The sequence below is a fragment of the Camelus dromedarius genome, chromosome 8 (assembly GCF_036321535.1).
Source record: "Camelus dromedarius isolate mCamDro1 chromosome 8, mCamDro1.pat, whole genome shotgun sequence".
Classification (NCBI taxonomy): domain Eukaryota; kingdom Metazoa; phylum Chordata; class Mammalia; order Artiodactyla; family Camelidae; genus Camelus; species Camelus dromedarius.
In genome coordinates, this window is record NC_087443.1 from 1962713 (window position 1) to 1980935 (window position 18223).

General features: G+C 41.8%; 1 protein-coding gene across 13 annotated transcripts in view; it reads right to left on the bottom strand.

Annotated features, from left to right (window-relative positions):
• Window positions 1-18223, bottom strand: part of RYR2 (ryanodine receptor 2) — a 543353-nt gene that overhangs the window by 407653 nt on the left and 117477 nt on the right. For all 13 annotated transcript variants that reach the window (XR_010381799.1, XM_064487826.1, XM_064487825.1 and 10 more), the window contains exon 2: window positions 8071-8190. Coding sequence is in view for 12 of the 13 variants with exons in the window: in XM_064487826.1 (XP_064343896.1) it covers window positions 8071-8190 (120 nt within the window). In the remaining variant the exon portion in view is untranslated. The remainder of the gene's footprint in view (window positions 1-8070; window positions 8191-18223) is intronic.

Consider the following 18223-nt stretch of genomic DNA (forward strand, 5'->3'; position numbering starts at 1 on the left):
TTTCTGTATTTTGGAAACAGTGTCCATTGTGTTGCATTTGCTCCTTTATCAAAGATCATTTGTGGGTCTGTATCTAGGCTGTCTGTTCTGCTCCATCAGTCTGTTGGTCTAATCTTTCATCAAACTACACTGTCTTGATTACTGTAGATTTATAGCAAGTCTTTAAGTCGAATAGTCAGTCTTCCAACTTTGTTCTTCTCCATCAATATTGTGTTAGCTATTCTGGGTACTTTCCCTCTCCAAGTGAACTTTAGAATATGTTTGTCAATATCCACAAAACAACTAGCTGGGATTTTGAATGACTGCACTGAGTTTACAGATCAAGTCAGGAAGAACTGACATTTTGACAGTATTGAGTCTTCCTATCCATGGACATGGAATATCTCTGTTTAATTTTTCTTTGATCTCTTTCATCAAAATTTTATAGTTTTTCTCATAGAGCTCTTGTAATATTTTATTAGATTTATAGCTAAGTAGTTCACTTTCCCATGTTAATATAAATGGTATTGTGTTTTTAATTTCAAATTCCACTTCTTTATTGCTGGTATAGAGGGAAACAACTAACTTTTACTTATTAAATTTGTATCTTAAAATCTTGCAATAATTGCTTATTAGTTTTAGGAGTTTTTTGGTTGATTCTTTCAGATTTTCTATGTAAATGATCATGTCACCTGGGAACAAAGACAGTTTTATTTCTCCCTTCCCCTCTGTATACCTTTTGATTCCTTTTCTTGTCTCATTGCATAGCTAGGACTCCCAGCTAATGTTGAAAAGCAGTGGTGAGAGGGGATATTCTTGGCTTGTTCCTGATCTTTGCAGGAAAGCTTCAAGCTTCTCACCATTAAGTATGTTAGTTGTAGGTTTACTATAGATAATCATTATCAAGTTGAGGAAGTTCCCATCTATTCTTAGTTTACTAAGTTTTTAAATCACGAATGACTGTTGGATTTTGTCAAACACAATTTCTGCAACTATTAATGTACTATATGATTCTTTTCCTGTCTATCGATGTGAAGGATACATTGATTGATTTTCGAATGTTGAACCAGACTATATATCTGGAATGCTATGTGGTCATAGCATATAATTCTTTTTATACATAGTTAGATTCTATTTACTAATATTTTCTTGAGGATTTTTATATCTATGCTTAAAGAGAGATTATACCTTTTTTTCTTCTTGCAATGTTTTTATCATGTTTTCATATAATGGTAATGTTGGTCTTATAAATGAGTTAGGAAGTATTCTTTCTGCTTCTCTCATCTGAAAAAGATTATAAAGAATTGGCTTGGTGTCTTCCTTAAATGTTTGGTAGAATTCATCAATGAATTCATCTGGGCCTTGTGCTTTCTGTTTAGAAAATTATTAAATGAATATTTATATAAATATATATACCTGAATACTGTATTGCTATTATTACTTTCAACAAAATTATTTAATTTTCACTTAATCTCTCTCTGATGCTCTTCCTTCTTTAATAAAGATTAGAATTTCTGACCTATTTATTTTCCTTCTTGCTGAAGAACTTATTTTAACATTTCTTGCAAGACAACTCGACTAGCAAAATAATTCCCTGAATTTTTGTTTGTCTGAGAAAGTCTTTATTTCTCCTTCACTTCAGAAGGATAATTTTGCAAGGTACAGAATTCTAGGTTGGTTTTTTTTTTTTTTTTCTATCTCAACACTAAACATTTCACTCCAGCCTCTCTTAGCTTGCAATGGTGTCTTCAGAAGTTGGATGTAATTTTTATCTTTGCTCCTCCGTAGGTAAGGTTTTTTCCTTCAAGCTTCTCTTAAGACTTTTCTTTCATTTTCTGTACCTTGAAAGTGATATGTCCAGGTGTAGGGTTTTTTGGGGTTTTTTTTCTGCACTAATTCTGCTTAGTGTTCTCTGAACTTCCTGGATCTGTGGCTAAGTGTCTGACATTCATTTGCAGAAATTCTCAGTCTTCACTGTTTCAAATATTTCTTATATTCCTTTCTTCATGGCTCTATTTGTCCCGTAGTTCTTGGATATTCTATTCTGTTTTGGTTTCTCTTTCAGTCATTTTTCTCTTGTTTTGTTTTCCGTTTTGCAGGTTTCTTTTGAGATACTCTCAAGCTCAGAAATTGTTTGCTCAGCCAAGTCCCATTACTAATAGGCCCATCAAAGGCATTCGTAATTCCTGTTACAGTGTTTTTGATCTCCAGCATTCCTTTTTCATCCTTACCTAGAGTCTCCATCTCTCTGCTTACATAGCCCATCTGTCCTTGCAGGCTCACGCACTGGAACCTTTACCATTTTAATCACAGTTGCTCTGAATCCCTGGTTGAACAGTTGTGAGTCTGCTGGGCCTGTAATGCCTATGATTCTGCTTCTTATTCTCTCTTGGACACAGAAAATGACATACAAATACATAAGTTGCACATAAAGGAAAACTACATGATTATGTAAATAAATGTAAATTAGATTACTCCACTTGTATATATAAATTGTACATGATTATAAGTTATATGTGATTATATATGTTATATATGATTATATGTAATTATATATGTATATATAACTGTTTTGTGTATATATAATAAAGAGAGAGAGAGGCAAATAAGGAGCAGAATTCTGTCCACAGGCAATAAAGACGTGCCAGATAAACAGATGGAAACTGAGGCGAGCTTTCCTGTGCCCTCAGGAAGGGAGGGTGTCAGCACAGCTTTTGCAGTTTCATGGCTCTAGAGCAACTTGCTCTGCTCAAAACAAGGCGTTTCTGACTGGCACCTGCAGGCTGCTTCCCTCCCCGACTTTTACCTGGTCCTGCTCCATCCTCTGCAGCATCAGCTCAGCTCAGTCTGCACTGGGCTCCCAGCAGTTCTCCTCAAAGCAAGGCTTTGTTGAAAAAAGAGCCTTATTTGGTAAGTTTAAAAAATCCGTAGGCTAAGATGGCTCCAGAAACGTCCATCCTCATCACCGCGCCTTTGCTCCCCCTGCCTGTGGCAGCTGCTTTCACATGAGCCCACCACGCTTTCTAGGGAGAACCTGGTACCCATTTCAGAGACAACAGGAATCACGCTGCCTTCCCTCTGCTTCCTCCTATACACCTGCTGATACAAGACGTGGGGTAACTTGTCACCTAGTTTGTTTTAGGTACTAGGTTGTCTGTGGGTTTTGGGTTTTGCCATGGTTGTAGCTCTGTTTTTATGCAGAGATTCAAAGAGGCTAAAAACTGCCTCTCCAATAACTTCTCATTTCTCCTTAAGCCTTTAATAATAACAAGGTGGGTCTCTCTGAAAGTGCCTAGTTCCAAACAGCCAAAGCCTAACTTTTCAATTATAAGATATAGAAACAAAAATAAGTTATTCATGTAAGGAGTACACAGTAAATATCCATAATTATGAATTATGAATAACTAATTAAACATACCATCAGATTTAATATTTAGCTTTTCTGCAAGAAAATCTATGCCGGAATTTTGAAACATTCTCTTTCAGGCAGAGATCAGCCTGAATAAACACCCGAGGAGGATGAAACAGTCTTCTGAAAAATGAAGTCTTACATTTGATTAAAAGATACTATAGCTTAAGATGCTTCTGGGATCATTTCCAGGAACACATATATAATTTACAGTGACTGACTATTCACTGCCAACAACGATTCTGTTCTCCCAACTTTATAATAAATGCAGGAGACACCAATTTGAGGGGGAAAAAAAGTCCATCTTCCATTTTCTACCAATGAATGTCAAATTCAGATGTATCTGCATGAAATACATCTGTACCCAGGCTTAGAGCTTTTAAACATAAACTGAGATCTACAGTTTTGACTCTCTGTTGTTATAGAAAATTAAGTCTGTATTATAAAAAATAAAATTGCCCTAAGACTAATAGTTCCTTTTCAAATTTAATAATCTATTAAATTTTATGATTCACTTTCTAGCGCTTGGTACTAAGAGATAAGAAAATAAAGGAGCTGTACCCTGTCCCTCAGGGAATTCAGAAGCAGGCGTGTGCATTCAGGAGGGTACATACTGACAAACTCAGGGAGAGGCTGGCTGGTGTGGGTATTACACAGAATTAAGCCCAACTGGCAATATAACAGAAGTGTGAAGAAATCACTTAAGAAAAACAGAGAGGAAAACAACAAGGCATGTGGAAAAAACAACCCAGAAGAGGGACTGTTTGAGACAGGCTTTGAAGAACAAGCAGCATTTCACCAGGCAGAAAAGCAAAGGAAGGACCTGAAAGTCAGGGAGAACCAAGGCAAACAGAGATATGAAAAAAACTGACATAGTGGGGAATCGTTAAGTAATCTGAGTAGGGACAGATAAGAGAACTTAGAAAAACCAGTTCAGATTGGTTTGCTAGACTTCAACTGCTATTTTATTCTACACTTGATAAATCATTTCAGTATCTCATCCTAAATACAATTTTTTTCAGATTAAACCAAAAAGAATAAGGGAGCATAATCAGAACAAAAATGGTTAAAATGGACAGTTTACGTTCACCATGTCACCAGTCAGCTTGACAGTCAAGAATCCCTGCGAAGAACTAATCAGGTTTTTTTTCATTTTTTTTTTCAGTTTTGAGATCTATAATTGACATATCGCACTGTCTACGTTTTTGATTGAAGTATAGTTGAAGCACAATATTACTATATAAGTTTCAGCTGTACTACCATAGACGGTACTGAGTGTTCCGCTGATGTTCACTTCTAGGATTTCCGTTTCAGGTCTGACGTTTAGGTCTCTCATCCACTTTGAGTTTATTTTTGTGTACAGTGTGAGGAAATGTTCTAATCTCATTCTTTTATAGGCAGCTGTCCCATATTCCCAGCACCTCTTACCGAAGAGACTGTCTTTTCTCCATTGTATATTCTTGTCTCATTTATCACAGATTAATGGACCAAAGATGCCTGGGTTCATTTCTAGGCTCTCTATTCTGTTCCATTGACCCATATATTTGTTTTTTTGCCAATACCATGCTGTTTTTTCTCATTTTGAGCATTTTTTAAAAATTATAGTCAGTTTATAATGTTGTATCAATTTCTGGTGTACAGCATAATGTTTCAGTCACACATATACATACATATATTCCTTTTCATATTTTTTCATTATAGGTTACTACAAGATGTTGAACATAGTTCCCTGTGCTCTACAGTAGAAACTTATTGTTTATCTACTTTATATATAGTAGTTAGTATCTGCAAATCTTGAACTCCCAATTTATCCCTTCCCACCCCTTTCTCACCCTGGTAACCATAAGTTTGTTTTCCATGTCTGTGAGTCTGTTTCTGTTTTGTAAATAAGTTCATTTCTGTACTTTTTTTTAGATTCCACATATAAGCAATATCATATGATATTTGTCTTTCTCTTTCTGACTTACTTCAATTAATATGGTAATCTCCAGGTCCATCCATGTTGCTGCAAATGACATTATTTCATTCTTTTTTATGGCTGAGTAGTATTCCATTGTATATATATATACCACAGCTTCTTTATCCAGTCATGTGTGGATGGACATTTAGGTTGTTTCCATGACTTGGCTATTGTATATAGTGCTGCTGTGAACACAGGGGTGCATGTGTCTTTTCAAATTAGAGTTCCCTCCAGCTATATGCCCAGGTATATATATGTTTGATGTTGTATTAGAGATTTCTTAAACTGTTCTAATTTTCAAATTTGTTCTTCTTTTTAACTTTCTGATTGAATAATTCCCATTATTCTATCTTTCAGATCACTTACGCATTCTTGTGTATCATCTAGTCTATTAATTCCTTCTAGTGTGTTTTTTCACTTTATTGTATTCTTCTGTTCTAACTGGTTCTTTTTTTTTATATTTTCTAGTTTCATGTTAAAATTCTCACTGTGTTCAGCTATTCTTTTCCCCCAATTCAGTTAGCATTCTTATTACTAATGTTTTGAATTCTTTATCTGGTAAATTGTTTATTTCTACTTCATTTCTCAGGTTATTCTCTTGTTCTTTCAGCTGAGACCAGTTCCTCTATCTTCTCATTTTGCTTAACTTTCTCTGTCTGTACGAAATTAAGTGAAACAAGTTACTAATTGTGGTCTCAAGCAGGGACCCTTATGTGAAAGCATCCCTCTACAGACTGCGTGTGCCCAGCTGCTTTGGTGGGAGTGCTGGATTTGACATGCACAGAAGTCATGTCCTTCCGCAGGGTGTGCTGGCAGCTGTCACCCTGGTAGGAGGTGATGCTGTTGATGGCAGGGCTAGTTCCAGGACCAGGTGTGAGGCGGGGCTGCCCCTCCGCTCATCGCTGTCACCACCCTATAAGGTTGGGGTCAGGTCTCTAGTTGCTGGAGCAGAAGTCCTGAGGGTTGGGTCCAAGCTGGCTCTGTTCCCTATAATGTGTGCTCCCTTTCCTCCAACGCCGGCGCTCTCACCCCGGAGGAAGCAGTGCCGGAGCAAGAGGGGCCCATGCGGGCTCTCAGCTTGTGACGAGGTCTGGGCTGCTTCTGAAGCTTCGGCTGGGGACGCGCCAGTAACGGCTGCCCCCGCTCTGCACAGACAGCACTCTGTGTCCGAGCCGCCTCCATCCCTCACCGCTGACCTCACCCTTCACCTCGCAGGCCCCGTGCCAGTGCGAGCTGCACTGCAAGGCGGCCCTCGTGTGCTCTTGGCCTGTGTCAGGGCACAGGCTGTGGCAGTCTGGCCGCCTTCAAGGTGGGCCGCTTCTGATGCACCACCGGTGTGAGCTCCGTGATGGCTGCCCCTCCACACACAGATGCCCCTTCAATCCACCCAGTCTGCTGCCCCTCGCCCGGCAGGGACTTGCTGAGAGTGTGAGGGGCTGGAGTGCTGTGGGGGCTCGGGCTGTGGTGTGTACCTGGGCAGTGAGGGGCACCGGGCGGCCATCAGAGCGGCCCTCAGTCCCCTCTCCACCCTGCTTCAGGAGCAAGCCAGCACGTGCACGCTCCTCATAAGCGAAGTCCAGGCTCCCCTCAGCCCTCCTGTCAGTCCCAGCAGCCCTCCAACCGGCCAAGGGGACCCTTTCCCTGCGTCGGGCCCTGGGCTGGGGCACCCAGTGCCAGGCGCTGGCCGCTCACTCCCCAGGGCACATCTCTGCCTGTGTAACCTCCCTTCTCCTCTGAGACCCCTCCAGGGTACAGGTCCTGACCGATCACTTCTCTTCCCTTCCTACCTGATTCCACATGGATATTTCTTAGTCTCCAGTTCGTTTTCAGCGAGAACTAGTCCACATATGTTTCTGGTGTGTTTGTGGGGGAGGCCAGCTCCACACCCTCCCGCTCCTCCACCTTGATCAGTCTCAGGATTAACCAGTTTAAGTGGACACGGAGCCCACGTCAGCGCCTTGACTGCCACACGATATACCTACTGCAGAATCAGGAGAATTCATTTCTAGTGCTGAAGCCAGTTCTTAAACAGAAGGGCCAGAAGAACAACAGCCAGCACAGCGTTCAGTATAAAGCAAAAAATCAAAACCCAGCTAACTAACTGGCCTGCCTGGTTCTAGCATCTACGGAATATCAGAAACCACAGGCAAAGTACAAAATATCAACATTCTTGATGTTTTCTTTTTTGGAAGAACTTTCTTCACAGCTGATACCTATCACAGTAACTTGTACAGGAAGGCTGCCCAGGGAACACGTTGTATTACCTGGTTCCTCATTTCAGAATGGTCGAGAACTTAGTCCTGCTCATCCCTCCCTTCATTGTGCTCAAATGTCACCACCTCAGAAACGCCTTCTCCAAACGCCCACCTGGAAAGGATGAGTCCTTGCTCGCCACCCTCCACCCTGCGAGTAACACTCCGCTTTTCTGTCGCCCTTATCAATTCTGAAATGACATCACTTATTTACGAGTTGACTTTTCCACTAGGATATAAACATCATGGGGGCAAGCCTTTGTCTACTCTTGTTAACAATCGCATCTGAGTTATTTGCAAAGAGTAATGGGCTCAATTGAAAACTGGCTTCATGCATAGTAGAAAATAAATTCCTATTTCCTTTAGTTTATATGTTCCACGAAAATAGTAATGTGCCCGTAAATAACACCCATGCTGCTAGTAAAACCTGAACGCTGGAACAGACTGAAAAGGCTAATGCCTTATCTCACCTTGGAATTTGAAGTTGACTCCAAGAAGCAAAGTCTGTTGCCAAATCCTTCTGCCGCCAGACACAGCTTCTGTTGTTCTTTGTGGATGGTTGCGGTACATTGCAGGACCACTTCATCATCCTGCAAAGGGGAGCAAAGGAGAGAGAAAAGTGAGGGCTGGCATGACTTGGACAGTCTAAATCAGATCTACAAGATGATTATTTTAGAGCATCTTTAAAAATCAGAGAAAAACCAGTATCAGACAACAGTTCCAAAAAAGCCAGAGAATCAATTCTGAGAGCACTTTTGTTTGCAAAAAAAAGATAACTAGGCAGGGGGAGGAGGGAGAGGTGACTGCCAAGGAAGAAGTCAGCAGTTTTTCCCACCGTCATTACTGATCCCAGGAGGCAACCTGCACGGAAAATGGTAAAATGCAGGATTTCCACGTTAGCGCTCTCACATAGTTTTAATCATTAAAATTACCAAGAAATGGTCTGACATATTCCTAGGACACCGAGGATCATCAAGAATGGACCCAACTACTGGCGGCCCACGCACGCCGTTCCAGTGCGCACAGAGGGAAACAGGTCAATGACAGAACTGGGTTTGAATCAACACGTCATCTTAGTTCCACCACACACTGGCTGCTTGCTCATGTTTGAACCGATCCTGGATTGCTTAAAAGTGGACAGAGAGGTGATTGGCTAGTTCATTCCTCGGAAATCCAATCGATTAATTAAGCAGGATTACAGGGAAACTACAAGGGGAAGAGGACGCAGAGGAGAACCAGGACTGGCAGCAGCAGCACAGGACGCACCGGACTGGAGAATCAGCGACCGCTGGGCTCCCACCCGGCTCTGCCGCGGACCACGTGACCAGGGAAGCGCGGCCAGGTGACTTCCACCGCGGCTGACGTGCACAGGCAATGAATCAACAATAAGTGGAGATGGCACAATCATCTTTCAACAAAGCAACTCGCCGTCATTGATTTTGGTTGGCAAATGCCTAATAAAAAGTCTAACCCTTTATAGTTTGACATTTCAACCTCAAAGACACAGGACACTTAACAGAGTAGTAAAACAAACAAACAAACAAAAAAACTCATTGACCCTTTTGATTCAAACCAGAGTGAAAAGGGAATATGAGCATATCCTAGAAGACCCTCCCCCTGGGAGCATTGATGAGTGGAGGTGATGAGAGGTGACAAACATTCAAAAGCAGAAAACAAGCCTCCTGGGTTAACCTGAAGACTACGCTGTATCACCCAGAAAGGGGCAGCTCTAACGTACATTGAAAATGCTGATCATGCTATGCATTTGCTTTATTTCCTACATGGTAGCAGCAATACCCAGTAGCTAGCTTGCAGCACCAGTCACGGCCAAGTCCAGTGTCTTAGTAATTACCTCCCAACTATCCCCCCAGGTGCTCATTAATTTCCAGTGAGCATTCAATTGTTACATTTTGAAAGTCAATTGCTAAAAAAAAAAAACCATTATTTTCACATAATGAGTACATATTCAGCATGGCTATAATAAATACTGAAGTTCCTTTGTTGTTTATACAATCTGCAAGGTCAAAGCTATATCGTGTTTTCCAAAGAGGTGGTGAAATAACTAAGAACTGAACTGTGCTGATGTGCTCGGCGCCCTACCAGATTCCCAGTCTCTCAGCATCTGGTCTCACCTACCCTATGGAACTCACTCTAGCATGTACACTGCACACGTGGGTAAGACAGGCTCCTTTGGATGCTGGAGGCTATCTAAATATCAGTCAATGATGACTTTAAGGTATTAATTAAAGACATTTTAGGAATGAGAATAAGAGAACTCAGCAGGTGTAGGGCAGGTGAGGGTAACGGTGCTACCCAGGAAGCCCCAAAAGAAGAGAAGGGGCACCATATTTACCAAAAATATAGTGTACGCTTGCCCTGGAATTCATGTGCCTAATCCTCACAATATCCCAGTAATAGAAAGATTATCCACACAGATATAGATGAGGAAAATGAGGCTCTAAGGAACTTGTGACTCACAGGGCTGATTATACTTATTTCCAGGAACTGATCATTACACCTAATTTATCTGACTGTCAAAGTCCTCAGCCGACACAGCTTGCAGAGGCTCAAATGGTCTTTACCACATCTGTTACCTAGAGGAGTATTTCCCAGTCTTTGACGTGCATCCTGTCCCCTGTGGGTCTTGCTGAGATGCACAGTCTTGGGCGGATTCTGCATCTCTAACAAGTGCTCACATGTGAGGGGGCATCCACAGCAGGTCTCGGAAAGGATGGGGATCCCAGAAAAGAGGTGAGAAGTCTTTAAAAGAGTTTGGAGGCCATCGATAACAGCTGAATATTAAAAGAAGTCTGTGTACTTTGGACAGAGCCAGAAATGAGAGCACACGCAGAGATGCTCATTAGCATGTGGTACAAGCCAGCTGTCTAAGGGAAAGGAACAAACAAATAATGTACTGAACTGCTCTATTAAATTAAGAAAACCAACTCACTTGTGCAGGTTCCCTCCAACCTGATGCCTCAGCACTGGGTGGTGGAGGGCTCAGCCCGGCCACGGAGCAACATGAAGTTCAGGCAGCCCGGCCACACCACCCACAAGAGAGGCTATGACGACAACTTTCAGTCATGATCCAACTTTGACGGAGAGCACCTAGCCTGACATACTTTAAGGCTTTTCCCAGTTTATCTGGGAGCTGTTTCTATTTTAACATTCCAGTAAGCCAAGGGTTCCTTTCTGACAAAGTAAAATACGCTGAGCATTCATGGACTAAACACCAATTCACAACCACCTGCCAGTTCCCTTTAATTAACCCATCATTCATCTCAAAGCACAATTTTTCACCAGAACCACTGTGGCTTCAGCCTACTGACTACGCACTGAAAAGGTTTTGATAAGTAGCTTTATTTTTTATTTATTATAACCCATGTGCAGTAACTCTGGTTATTGTCAACATATACACTTGTGCATAAGGATATATCTGTATACACACACACACACACACACACACACACACACCATGAAATCTATCTTCTATTCCAAAAAGAAAGACTAAACACTGCCTGATACTGATGGGACCCAGAGAGTGAGTGAGCAGTGCTCGGGTAACAGAACAATAAGGACACATTAGAGTACAACTTTGGTGGTCACACAGCTTCCTCTGAATTAGTCTTTGCCTCCCAGGCCCTGAGGTCCAGGCTCCTAACTTTCATTCCTTGCCTTTGTGTTTTGGTTGCACATACCATCAGTGCACCTTAGCCCAAAGACAGAAAGTCACCCTTCAATATTCACCAGCTTTTTGATATACTTTGTTTTTTTTGAGCTGCTATGTCTTCTATCTAGTACCTAGGGCAACAAATTTTGATGCAACTCACAAGAAATAACATTCCATAATCAAAATGCTACAAAGATGGAATGTGCTTATGCTCTGTTCTTTCATTTTTTTAATTTCAAAGCCTGTTAATTAATTAACCATGAATGACCAGCATGATGATAAAGATACTAACATCTTGCTGTTTCTGGAAAACCCTGAACCCACACCAATCCCTACTGTATAAAAACACACTTGAGGAAATAAAATTACTCACCTTTCTTTGTAACAAAATAATAAATTATAAAAGGAAATATTTCAGAAGAAACTTCATGAACAATTAGATAAATGGCGATACTTAAGTAAGAGTGATGTCCAGCCTAGAGTCACCAAATCCTATGACGTCTACTCCATCAGTACCTTTCAAATCCCGTCCATTTTCCATTACCCTAGCTATCACCATCTGTCATTTAGACATCTTCAAAATCCAATGAGTAGTTTTCCACTGCAAACCCCTTTCCAACAGTGCTTCACCTTGAGGTCACACCATCAGCCTGACTCTACCGTTTCCTGGTTTACAACCTTCTACTGGCTTCTCATTGCTCTAAGGAATATGACCCAAAAAATCCTCTAGCCTACAGAACCCTGCATTGCATGGTCTTTGCCAGCCCAACATTTCCTCCAACCAAACTTCCTCCATTCCTTTGCTTCTACAGGACTTTTGCACATGCCATTGAACCAATTCTACAACCTCTAGCTGAGACATTATCATCTTTCAAATCTCAATTCAAGCATCCTTTCCAGAGGGGAGCCTTCCCTACCCCCAGGCTGTGGCAGTTTCTCTGTTTTGTGCTCCTAGAGCACCATTTTTCCTTCCTTCAGTTTCCTCAGTTGTCACTATGCATTCATTTAAGTAATTATGAGCGTGAGCAGTGTCTAGCACTGTGCCCAGCAAGTACAACACATGCAATAATTGATCATTTATCATAATCCACTTTATGATTACTCGTGAATGTGCACGGCCGTGCTGACGAATGGAGTTGCTTCTTAGAATTGCCAAGGCAAGACCCTATTTAATTTCCAATTGAAGCGACTATTGTACAATCCCATTAAGTGATTTCATGGTTATGTGCGCCAAGAAATAGAGCAATATTGGAGGAAATCACCAATCCTATCTATTACGTCCATGACAAATTTTAATGAATCATGAGTATCGGTAGCATCATTATAAAATTCAATTGGAAATCCCGAATTCCCAGTTTTTTTCAGTATTTGCGGATGCTAACCACTATATATAAACTAGATAAAGAGCAAGGTCCTACTGTATAGTACTGGGAACTATATTCAATATCTTATAATAGCCCATAATGAAAAAGAATATGAAAATATATACATATATGTATGTATAACTGAATCACTATGCTGTACACCAGAAATTAACACAGCATTGTAAACCGACTATACTTCAATTAAAAAAAACTCAATTGGAACACTGGAGAAAAAAGCAATCTAGTCCATTTTTCTCCTATTTTCACATAAACATAATAAAACTTGGATTACAGCCTTTCCACATACAATCTAAGCTATTCAAGCATACTGCACTCTTGAAAAGTCAAAAAATGCTCCCAATGACTGGTCATTAAAAAGCCCCTCCCATCACACCAGGTACCTCCCTTAAACTCCCATTAGGCTTGTCTTTCAAAATATTTCTCCAGGTTGAGACTTTCTGTAACTGACCCTCTCCCTCAGCGACATCCTGATAATTTTCCACAGTTAGCTTCAACTCAAAAAGTTCACCGTCTGTGCCGTATCCGACGCTATCCACCAAACAGGTCAGATTAGACTCCCCGGAAACCAGGTGTTCAATGGAAATAAACATTTTAGTTGAAACCGGAGGGAACCATGCCCCCGTCCAATTTAGGCCACTGCACGTAGTAAACGCCCCATAAGTACATGTTGGATTGAATTCCTTTTCTTAAATGCTCCTGTACTTCTCCGGTGACCTTCCAGCTCTTTGGCAAAGAGATCCATTATTTACGTGGGGAAAGCCTGCACCACAATGCTGCAATCCAGGCAATTTTGTGCTGAGTCAGTAAGACCTGGTTTCTGTAACAAATGCTGCCAGGTCCGCTGGAATAGTACAAGGTGGGAAAGAATTATCTAACAGCGGCAGCAACAGCGTCTTCCCCACAGTCACGTGTCACAAGTACTTCCTGAGGACATGCGTGCTAGGAAGTGTTCTAAGCCTTTGAGATGTGTTGCTGAATAAATCATACCCCTGAGCTCACTAAGCTTACACTCTGGCAGGGAAGAGAGACAATAAATAAAAACCTGATAAATGTGTAAATTATGTGAAAGGTGAGAAGCTGTACATATTAAAAAAGGAACAGGACGAGGAGGATCAGTAGTACTGCTGTGCTCGGGGAGGCTGCAATCGTGGTTGGAACTGCCAGGCCTCACGGAGGGAATGCCTTCCGAGCAAAGGCCTGAAGCAGGGAAGGGAATCAGCCTCGGGAGTATCTGCAGAAGGGACACTCCAGGCAGAAGGCAGGCCAGAGAAGGTCCCTTGGGCAGAAGTGTTCCTGCCTGTTCGAGAAACACGGAGGATGTCATGGCACCTGGAGGGGAGAAGCTAGGGGGAGGATGGTGGGAGAGGAGGTCAGAGAGAACCCAGCGGAAGGCCCCGCCTGGGCGAGGGGGGAGCCATTGACTCAGGTACCAAATGCAGCCGTGAGGAGGCAAGGAAGAAGCAGGGGACCTCACAGGGGCCACGGCAACCATTCAGGGGACGTGATGGGGACTCAGACCAGATCTAATCCTGGATATACTTTGCATTTATCGAGGGCCTGCTATGTTCCAGAAACCGTGACACGTGCTCACACGTTTATCTCACTGATTCCACCATTGCGTCTAACTCTTCTGGCATACGGCCAAATAAAATGTTTTAATTTATTTTATTTTATTGAAGTATAGTTGATTTATAAGGTTAGTTCCAGGTGTACAGCAAAGCAATTCACTTGTACACATACATACATATATATACACATATATACACACACATATTTTCAGATTCTTTTTCATTATAGGTTATTACAAGGAATAGAATATAGTTCCTTGCGCTGTACAGTAGGGCCTTGTTGTTTATCTATCTTATATAGTTTGTATCTGTTAATCCCAAACTCCTTATTTATCCCTTCCCCCCTTTCCCCTTTGGTAACCACAAGTTTGTTTTCTCTGTCTGTGAGTCTATCTCAGGTTTGCAAATAAAATTTGTATCTTTTTTTAGATCCCACAGGTAAGTGATATCCTATGACATTTCTCTGAAATGTCAATGGACAGTTGACTGGATAAAGAAGATGCGATGTGTGTATACACTGCAGGCGCACACGCAGTGGGCCTGGTGGCAGCGCCAGGCGGGACTCAGTGTGGCCGCCAAGCACAGAATAAGTTGTCCGAGGACCTACTGCACGTGAAGGTCATGCGGAGAGGGCTGGGCTCAGAGACCAAGGAACAACTGGAAGAGGAAGAAACAGAAACCACTAGTGAAGAGCACTGGTACTGGATGTGCCTGAGCTCAAGGGGACAGAGTAGGTTTCTTATGACAATTTGGGAGTTCAAAGGGAAACCCCTGTAAATGTGGTCTGTCATTCCAGTGACGTAAACCCCATGAAATAGTATCTGTTCAGGTTCTTGAGTTAGCCTTGCAAATAATTTTTTTAACATCATTAAGCCTATGTGAGTTCTACTTGGATTTGTACATTTTTATTGGTCCTCAGCCTTCATTTATAATGTTGTACTTTTTTCACATTGAATAAAGGAATCTAGCCCATAAAAAAAAACTGCAATATTATTCAGCCCTAAAAAAGAATGAAATAATGCCATTTGCAGCAACATGGATAGACCTAGAGATTATCATACTAAGTGAAGTAAGTCAGACAAAGACAAATAAAATGTTACCTGTACTATATTTATACAATAGTATGTTTTCTTACAGTAAATACATAGTAATCAGAGCAAATGAGCTGAGACAATGAAAGGAAAGCAACCCATATTTGTGGTCTCACACTGAGTCTGTATCTATTCATTTAAACATACAGGCAGTGTTCAGTTTGCCCATGAGCACAGAACTATAAAAGCGACCATGCAAAGCAGCCTTTGGGAAAATTGTTTATGAATTGTTCCTTGACTTTTAAAAATTCTTGTTCAGACATTAAAAACTGTTCTTATTATCAGTTATAAGAGGAGAGAGAAATGAAAATAAGTAAAACTAGTATCTCTTTAATATGCTATCATTTAGTACATTAGAAACACTGAGAATTAAAGTGCTTTATTTCTTCATAAAACACTTATCAAAGAGTAGTTTGAACCTAAGTTTGTTTTCTATGTCTGTGAGTCTCTTTCTGTTCTGTAAGTAAGTTCATTTATGTCATTTTTTTGGATTCCACATATAAGCAGTATCATGATATTTGTCTGTCTCTGTTATGGTTACCAAAGGGGACAGAGGGGGAGGGATAAATTGGGAGTGTGGGATCAGCAGATACACACTACTGTACATAAAAGAGATAAACAACAAGGTCCTACTGCACAGCCCAGGGAACTACATCCAATACCTTGTAACCGTCTATAATGAAAAAGAACATGAAAAGAAATATATATATATGTACAATTGAATCACTATGCTGCACGCCAGAAACTAACACAGTGTTGGAAATCACCTCTATCTCAATAAAAAAGAGTAGTTTGAACAGCACATGCCTTATCCTTCTCAGTATAACTCTCCCTGAGCAAGGAGCAGCTCTTCAAATGCCTTGGCAAACTGTGATCCTCTTACATTTGGATAATTTTCCAGCATTTTCAATGTTATGAAATATCTCCAGGAGTTCTTTATTGTCAGTTCTTTGCCACTGTCACTTCCTCTGGGACGTCTTCCTCCTTTTGTCACAACTGCTTTCCTCATTTATGTCTGGAAGCTCACCTCACTCCGTCCTCTGGGTGCATGACTACATTTTCTCAGGCAGCCACAGCGTCCATGCTCCCACACTCAGAAATTGCTTCTATGACTCCACTTACGTTCAGTTGAAATTTCATTTCCTGCATCACCACTTTTTGTTTCATTAGTGCCAATTCCCATCTATCCATTTGTGTAAAATGTCACGTGTCTTGGTCATGGGGGTGGGGGGTGGGAACGGGGAGGAAACACAGTGCCACCCCTGCTGTCTGTGCATAAAATGAAGGACAGACGTGACGTGACCAATCAGCACAGGTTCTGAACGAAGCCATGTGCTTGGTCACGGATCACAAGGTGCACCTTGTATTTGATCAGGATTCAAAGGTTAAAGAGTCAGCAGTGAACTGTGGACTTTATGCAATTACAGTGAATAAATCACGGTAAGTGAAACTGGAGCCATTATGTTGGGGAACGTAGGCTCTTTAACGCAGCCACACTGACGTTGTGTGTATCGCAACCATGCCAAGCACAGGCTGCCTGTGTTTACTGAGCACCTGCCAAAGACCCAGTGATGTGAACATAATATATCTTCAAGGTAGGAGTTAGCAGGACTTACTGACAAATTACATGAAAGTAAAAAAGACCAGAGAGTTTTCTTTAATAAATTGCAGTTGTGCAACTGGAAAAAAAAACCCACAATTGTCACAACACTGTAAACTGACTATGCTTCAACAGGAATATATGTATACCAAAAAATGACAGCTGTCACACTGGAGAGAGACCCTATGAATGGAACGAATGGGGAAGAGCCTGTAAGAACAGCTTTAACCTTTATCCCCACCTGAAGCTGCACAAAGGGAGACCCTCTACGACTGTTCTCTGCGGAAGAGCCTTCGGTCACCACGTAGCCCTTTAGGTACGTGAGCAGATTCGTGCTGGTGAGACAACATAAGGATGTCCTTTCTGTGGAAAAGCCTTTAATGCACGTTCTGTGCTTAGGCAACAGCAGACCCTCCACACTAGAGAGAAGCCCTAGGAATGCAGTGCGCACGCAAGCGCCCTCACCCAGAGCGCACCCCTGCGCGGGCACCGGGGAGCCCACACAGAGGGGGAGGCTGCACGAGCACAGGAGCGACGTCGGGACAGGCTTCAGCCACAATGCCAGCCGTTACTCACACCAAGGAGTTCACGTGGTAGAGAAACTATGCCTGTCGTCAGTGCAGAAAGGCCTTCACTGAGAAGTTAGAAACGTGAGCGATTTGCACTGCAGAGCAGGACCGACTCTGAAATCACCGTGGAGGGCCTTCCAGAGAACCCCAGCCTTGGCGTGCACAAGACAGCTGCAAACAGTGATCCTCGTTAAGCTACGAAAGAAGGCAAGACAATCTTCACCAGGAGGCAGAAGCTTCTTGGAGGATGCCAGATAATTCCTGCTAGAAAAGCATGTCCATGAAGTAACCACCTGAAATCCTCACTCACCGAGCAACACTCATAAGACAAGTGTGGATTCACACTGCACAGACCAACCTTGGTGTCCTGAGTGGAGGGACAACTTCAATGACCACCCATGCCTTGGTCAACATCAAAGATGTCACCTAAGGAGACACCAATCCTCACATCAAGGTGCAAAGCCTTCAGCGGCAACTCACGTCAGAAAACTCATTCAGGGAAGACGTTCTGTAAAGAACCCAACTCTGCAAACACTTCAGACTCTTGCTGAATGACCTACTATGGAAAAGATGTCGGATAAAAATGTAGCATTCTGAGAAAGCTGTGTGAGAAATTTGGTAACAAGCAATAGTCAGTTAGACATGTGGTCCTCAATAAATTTATTCTTGTGAAAATGTCTGCAGGAAAAGTTATTGAAAACTCTGCGATGCTGCTATCTGTCTGGACAGAACCATGAAAA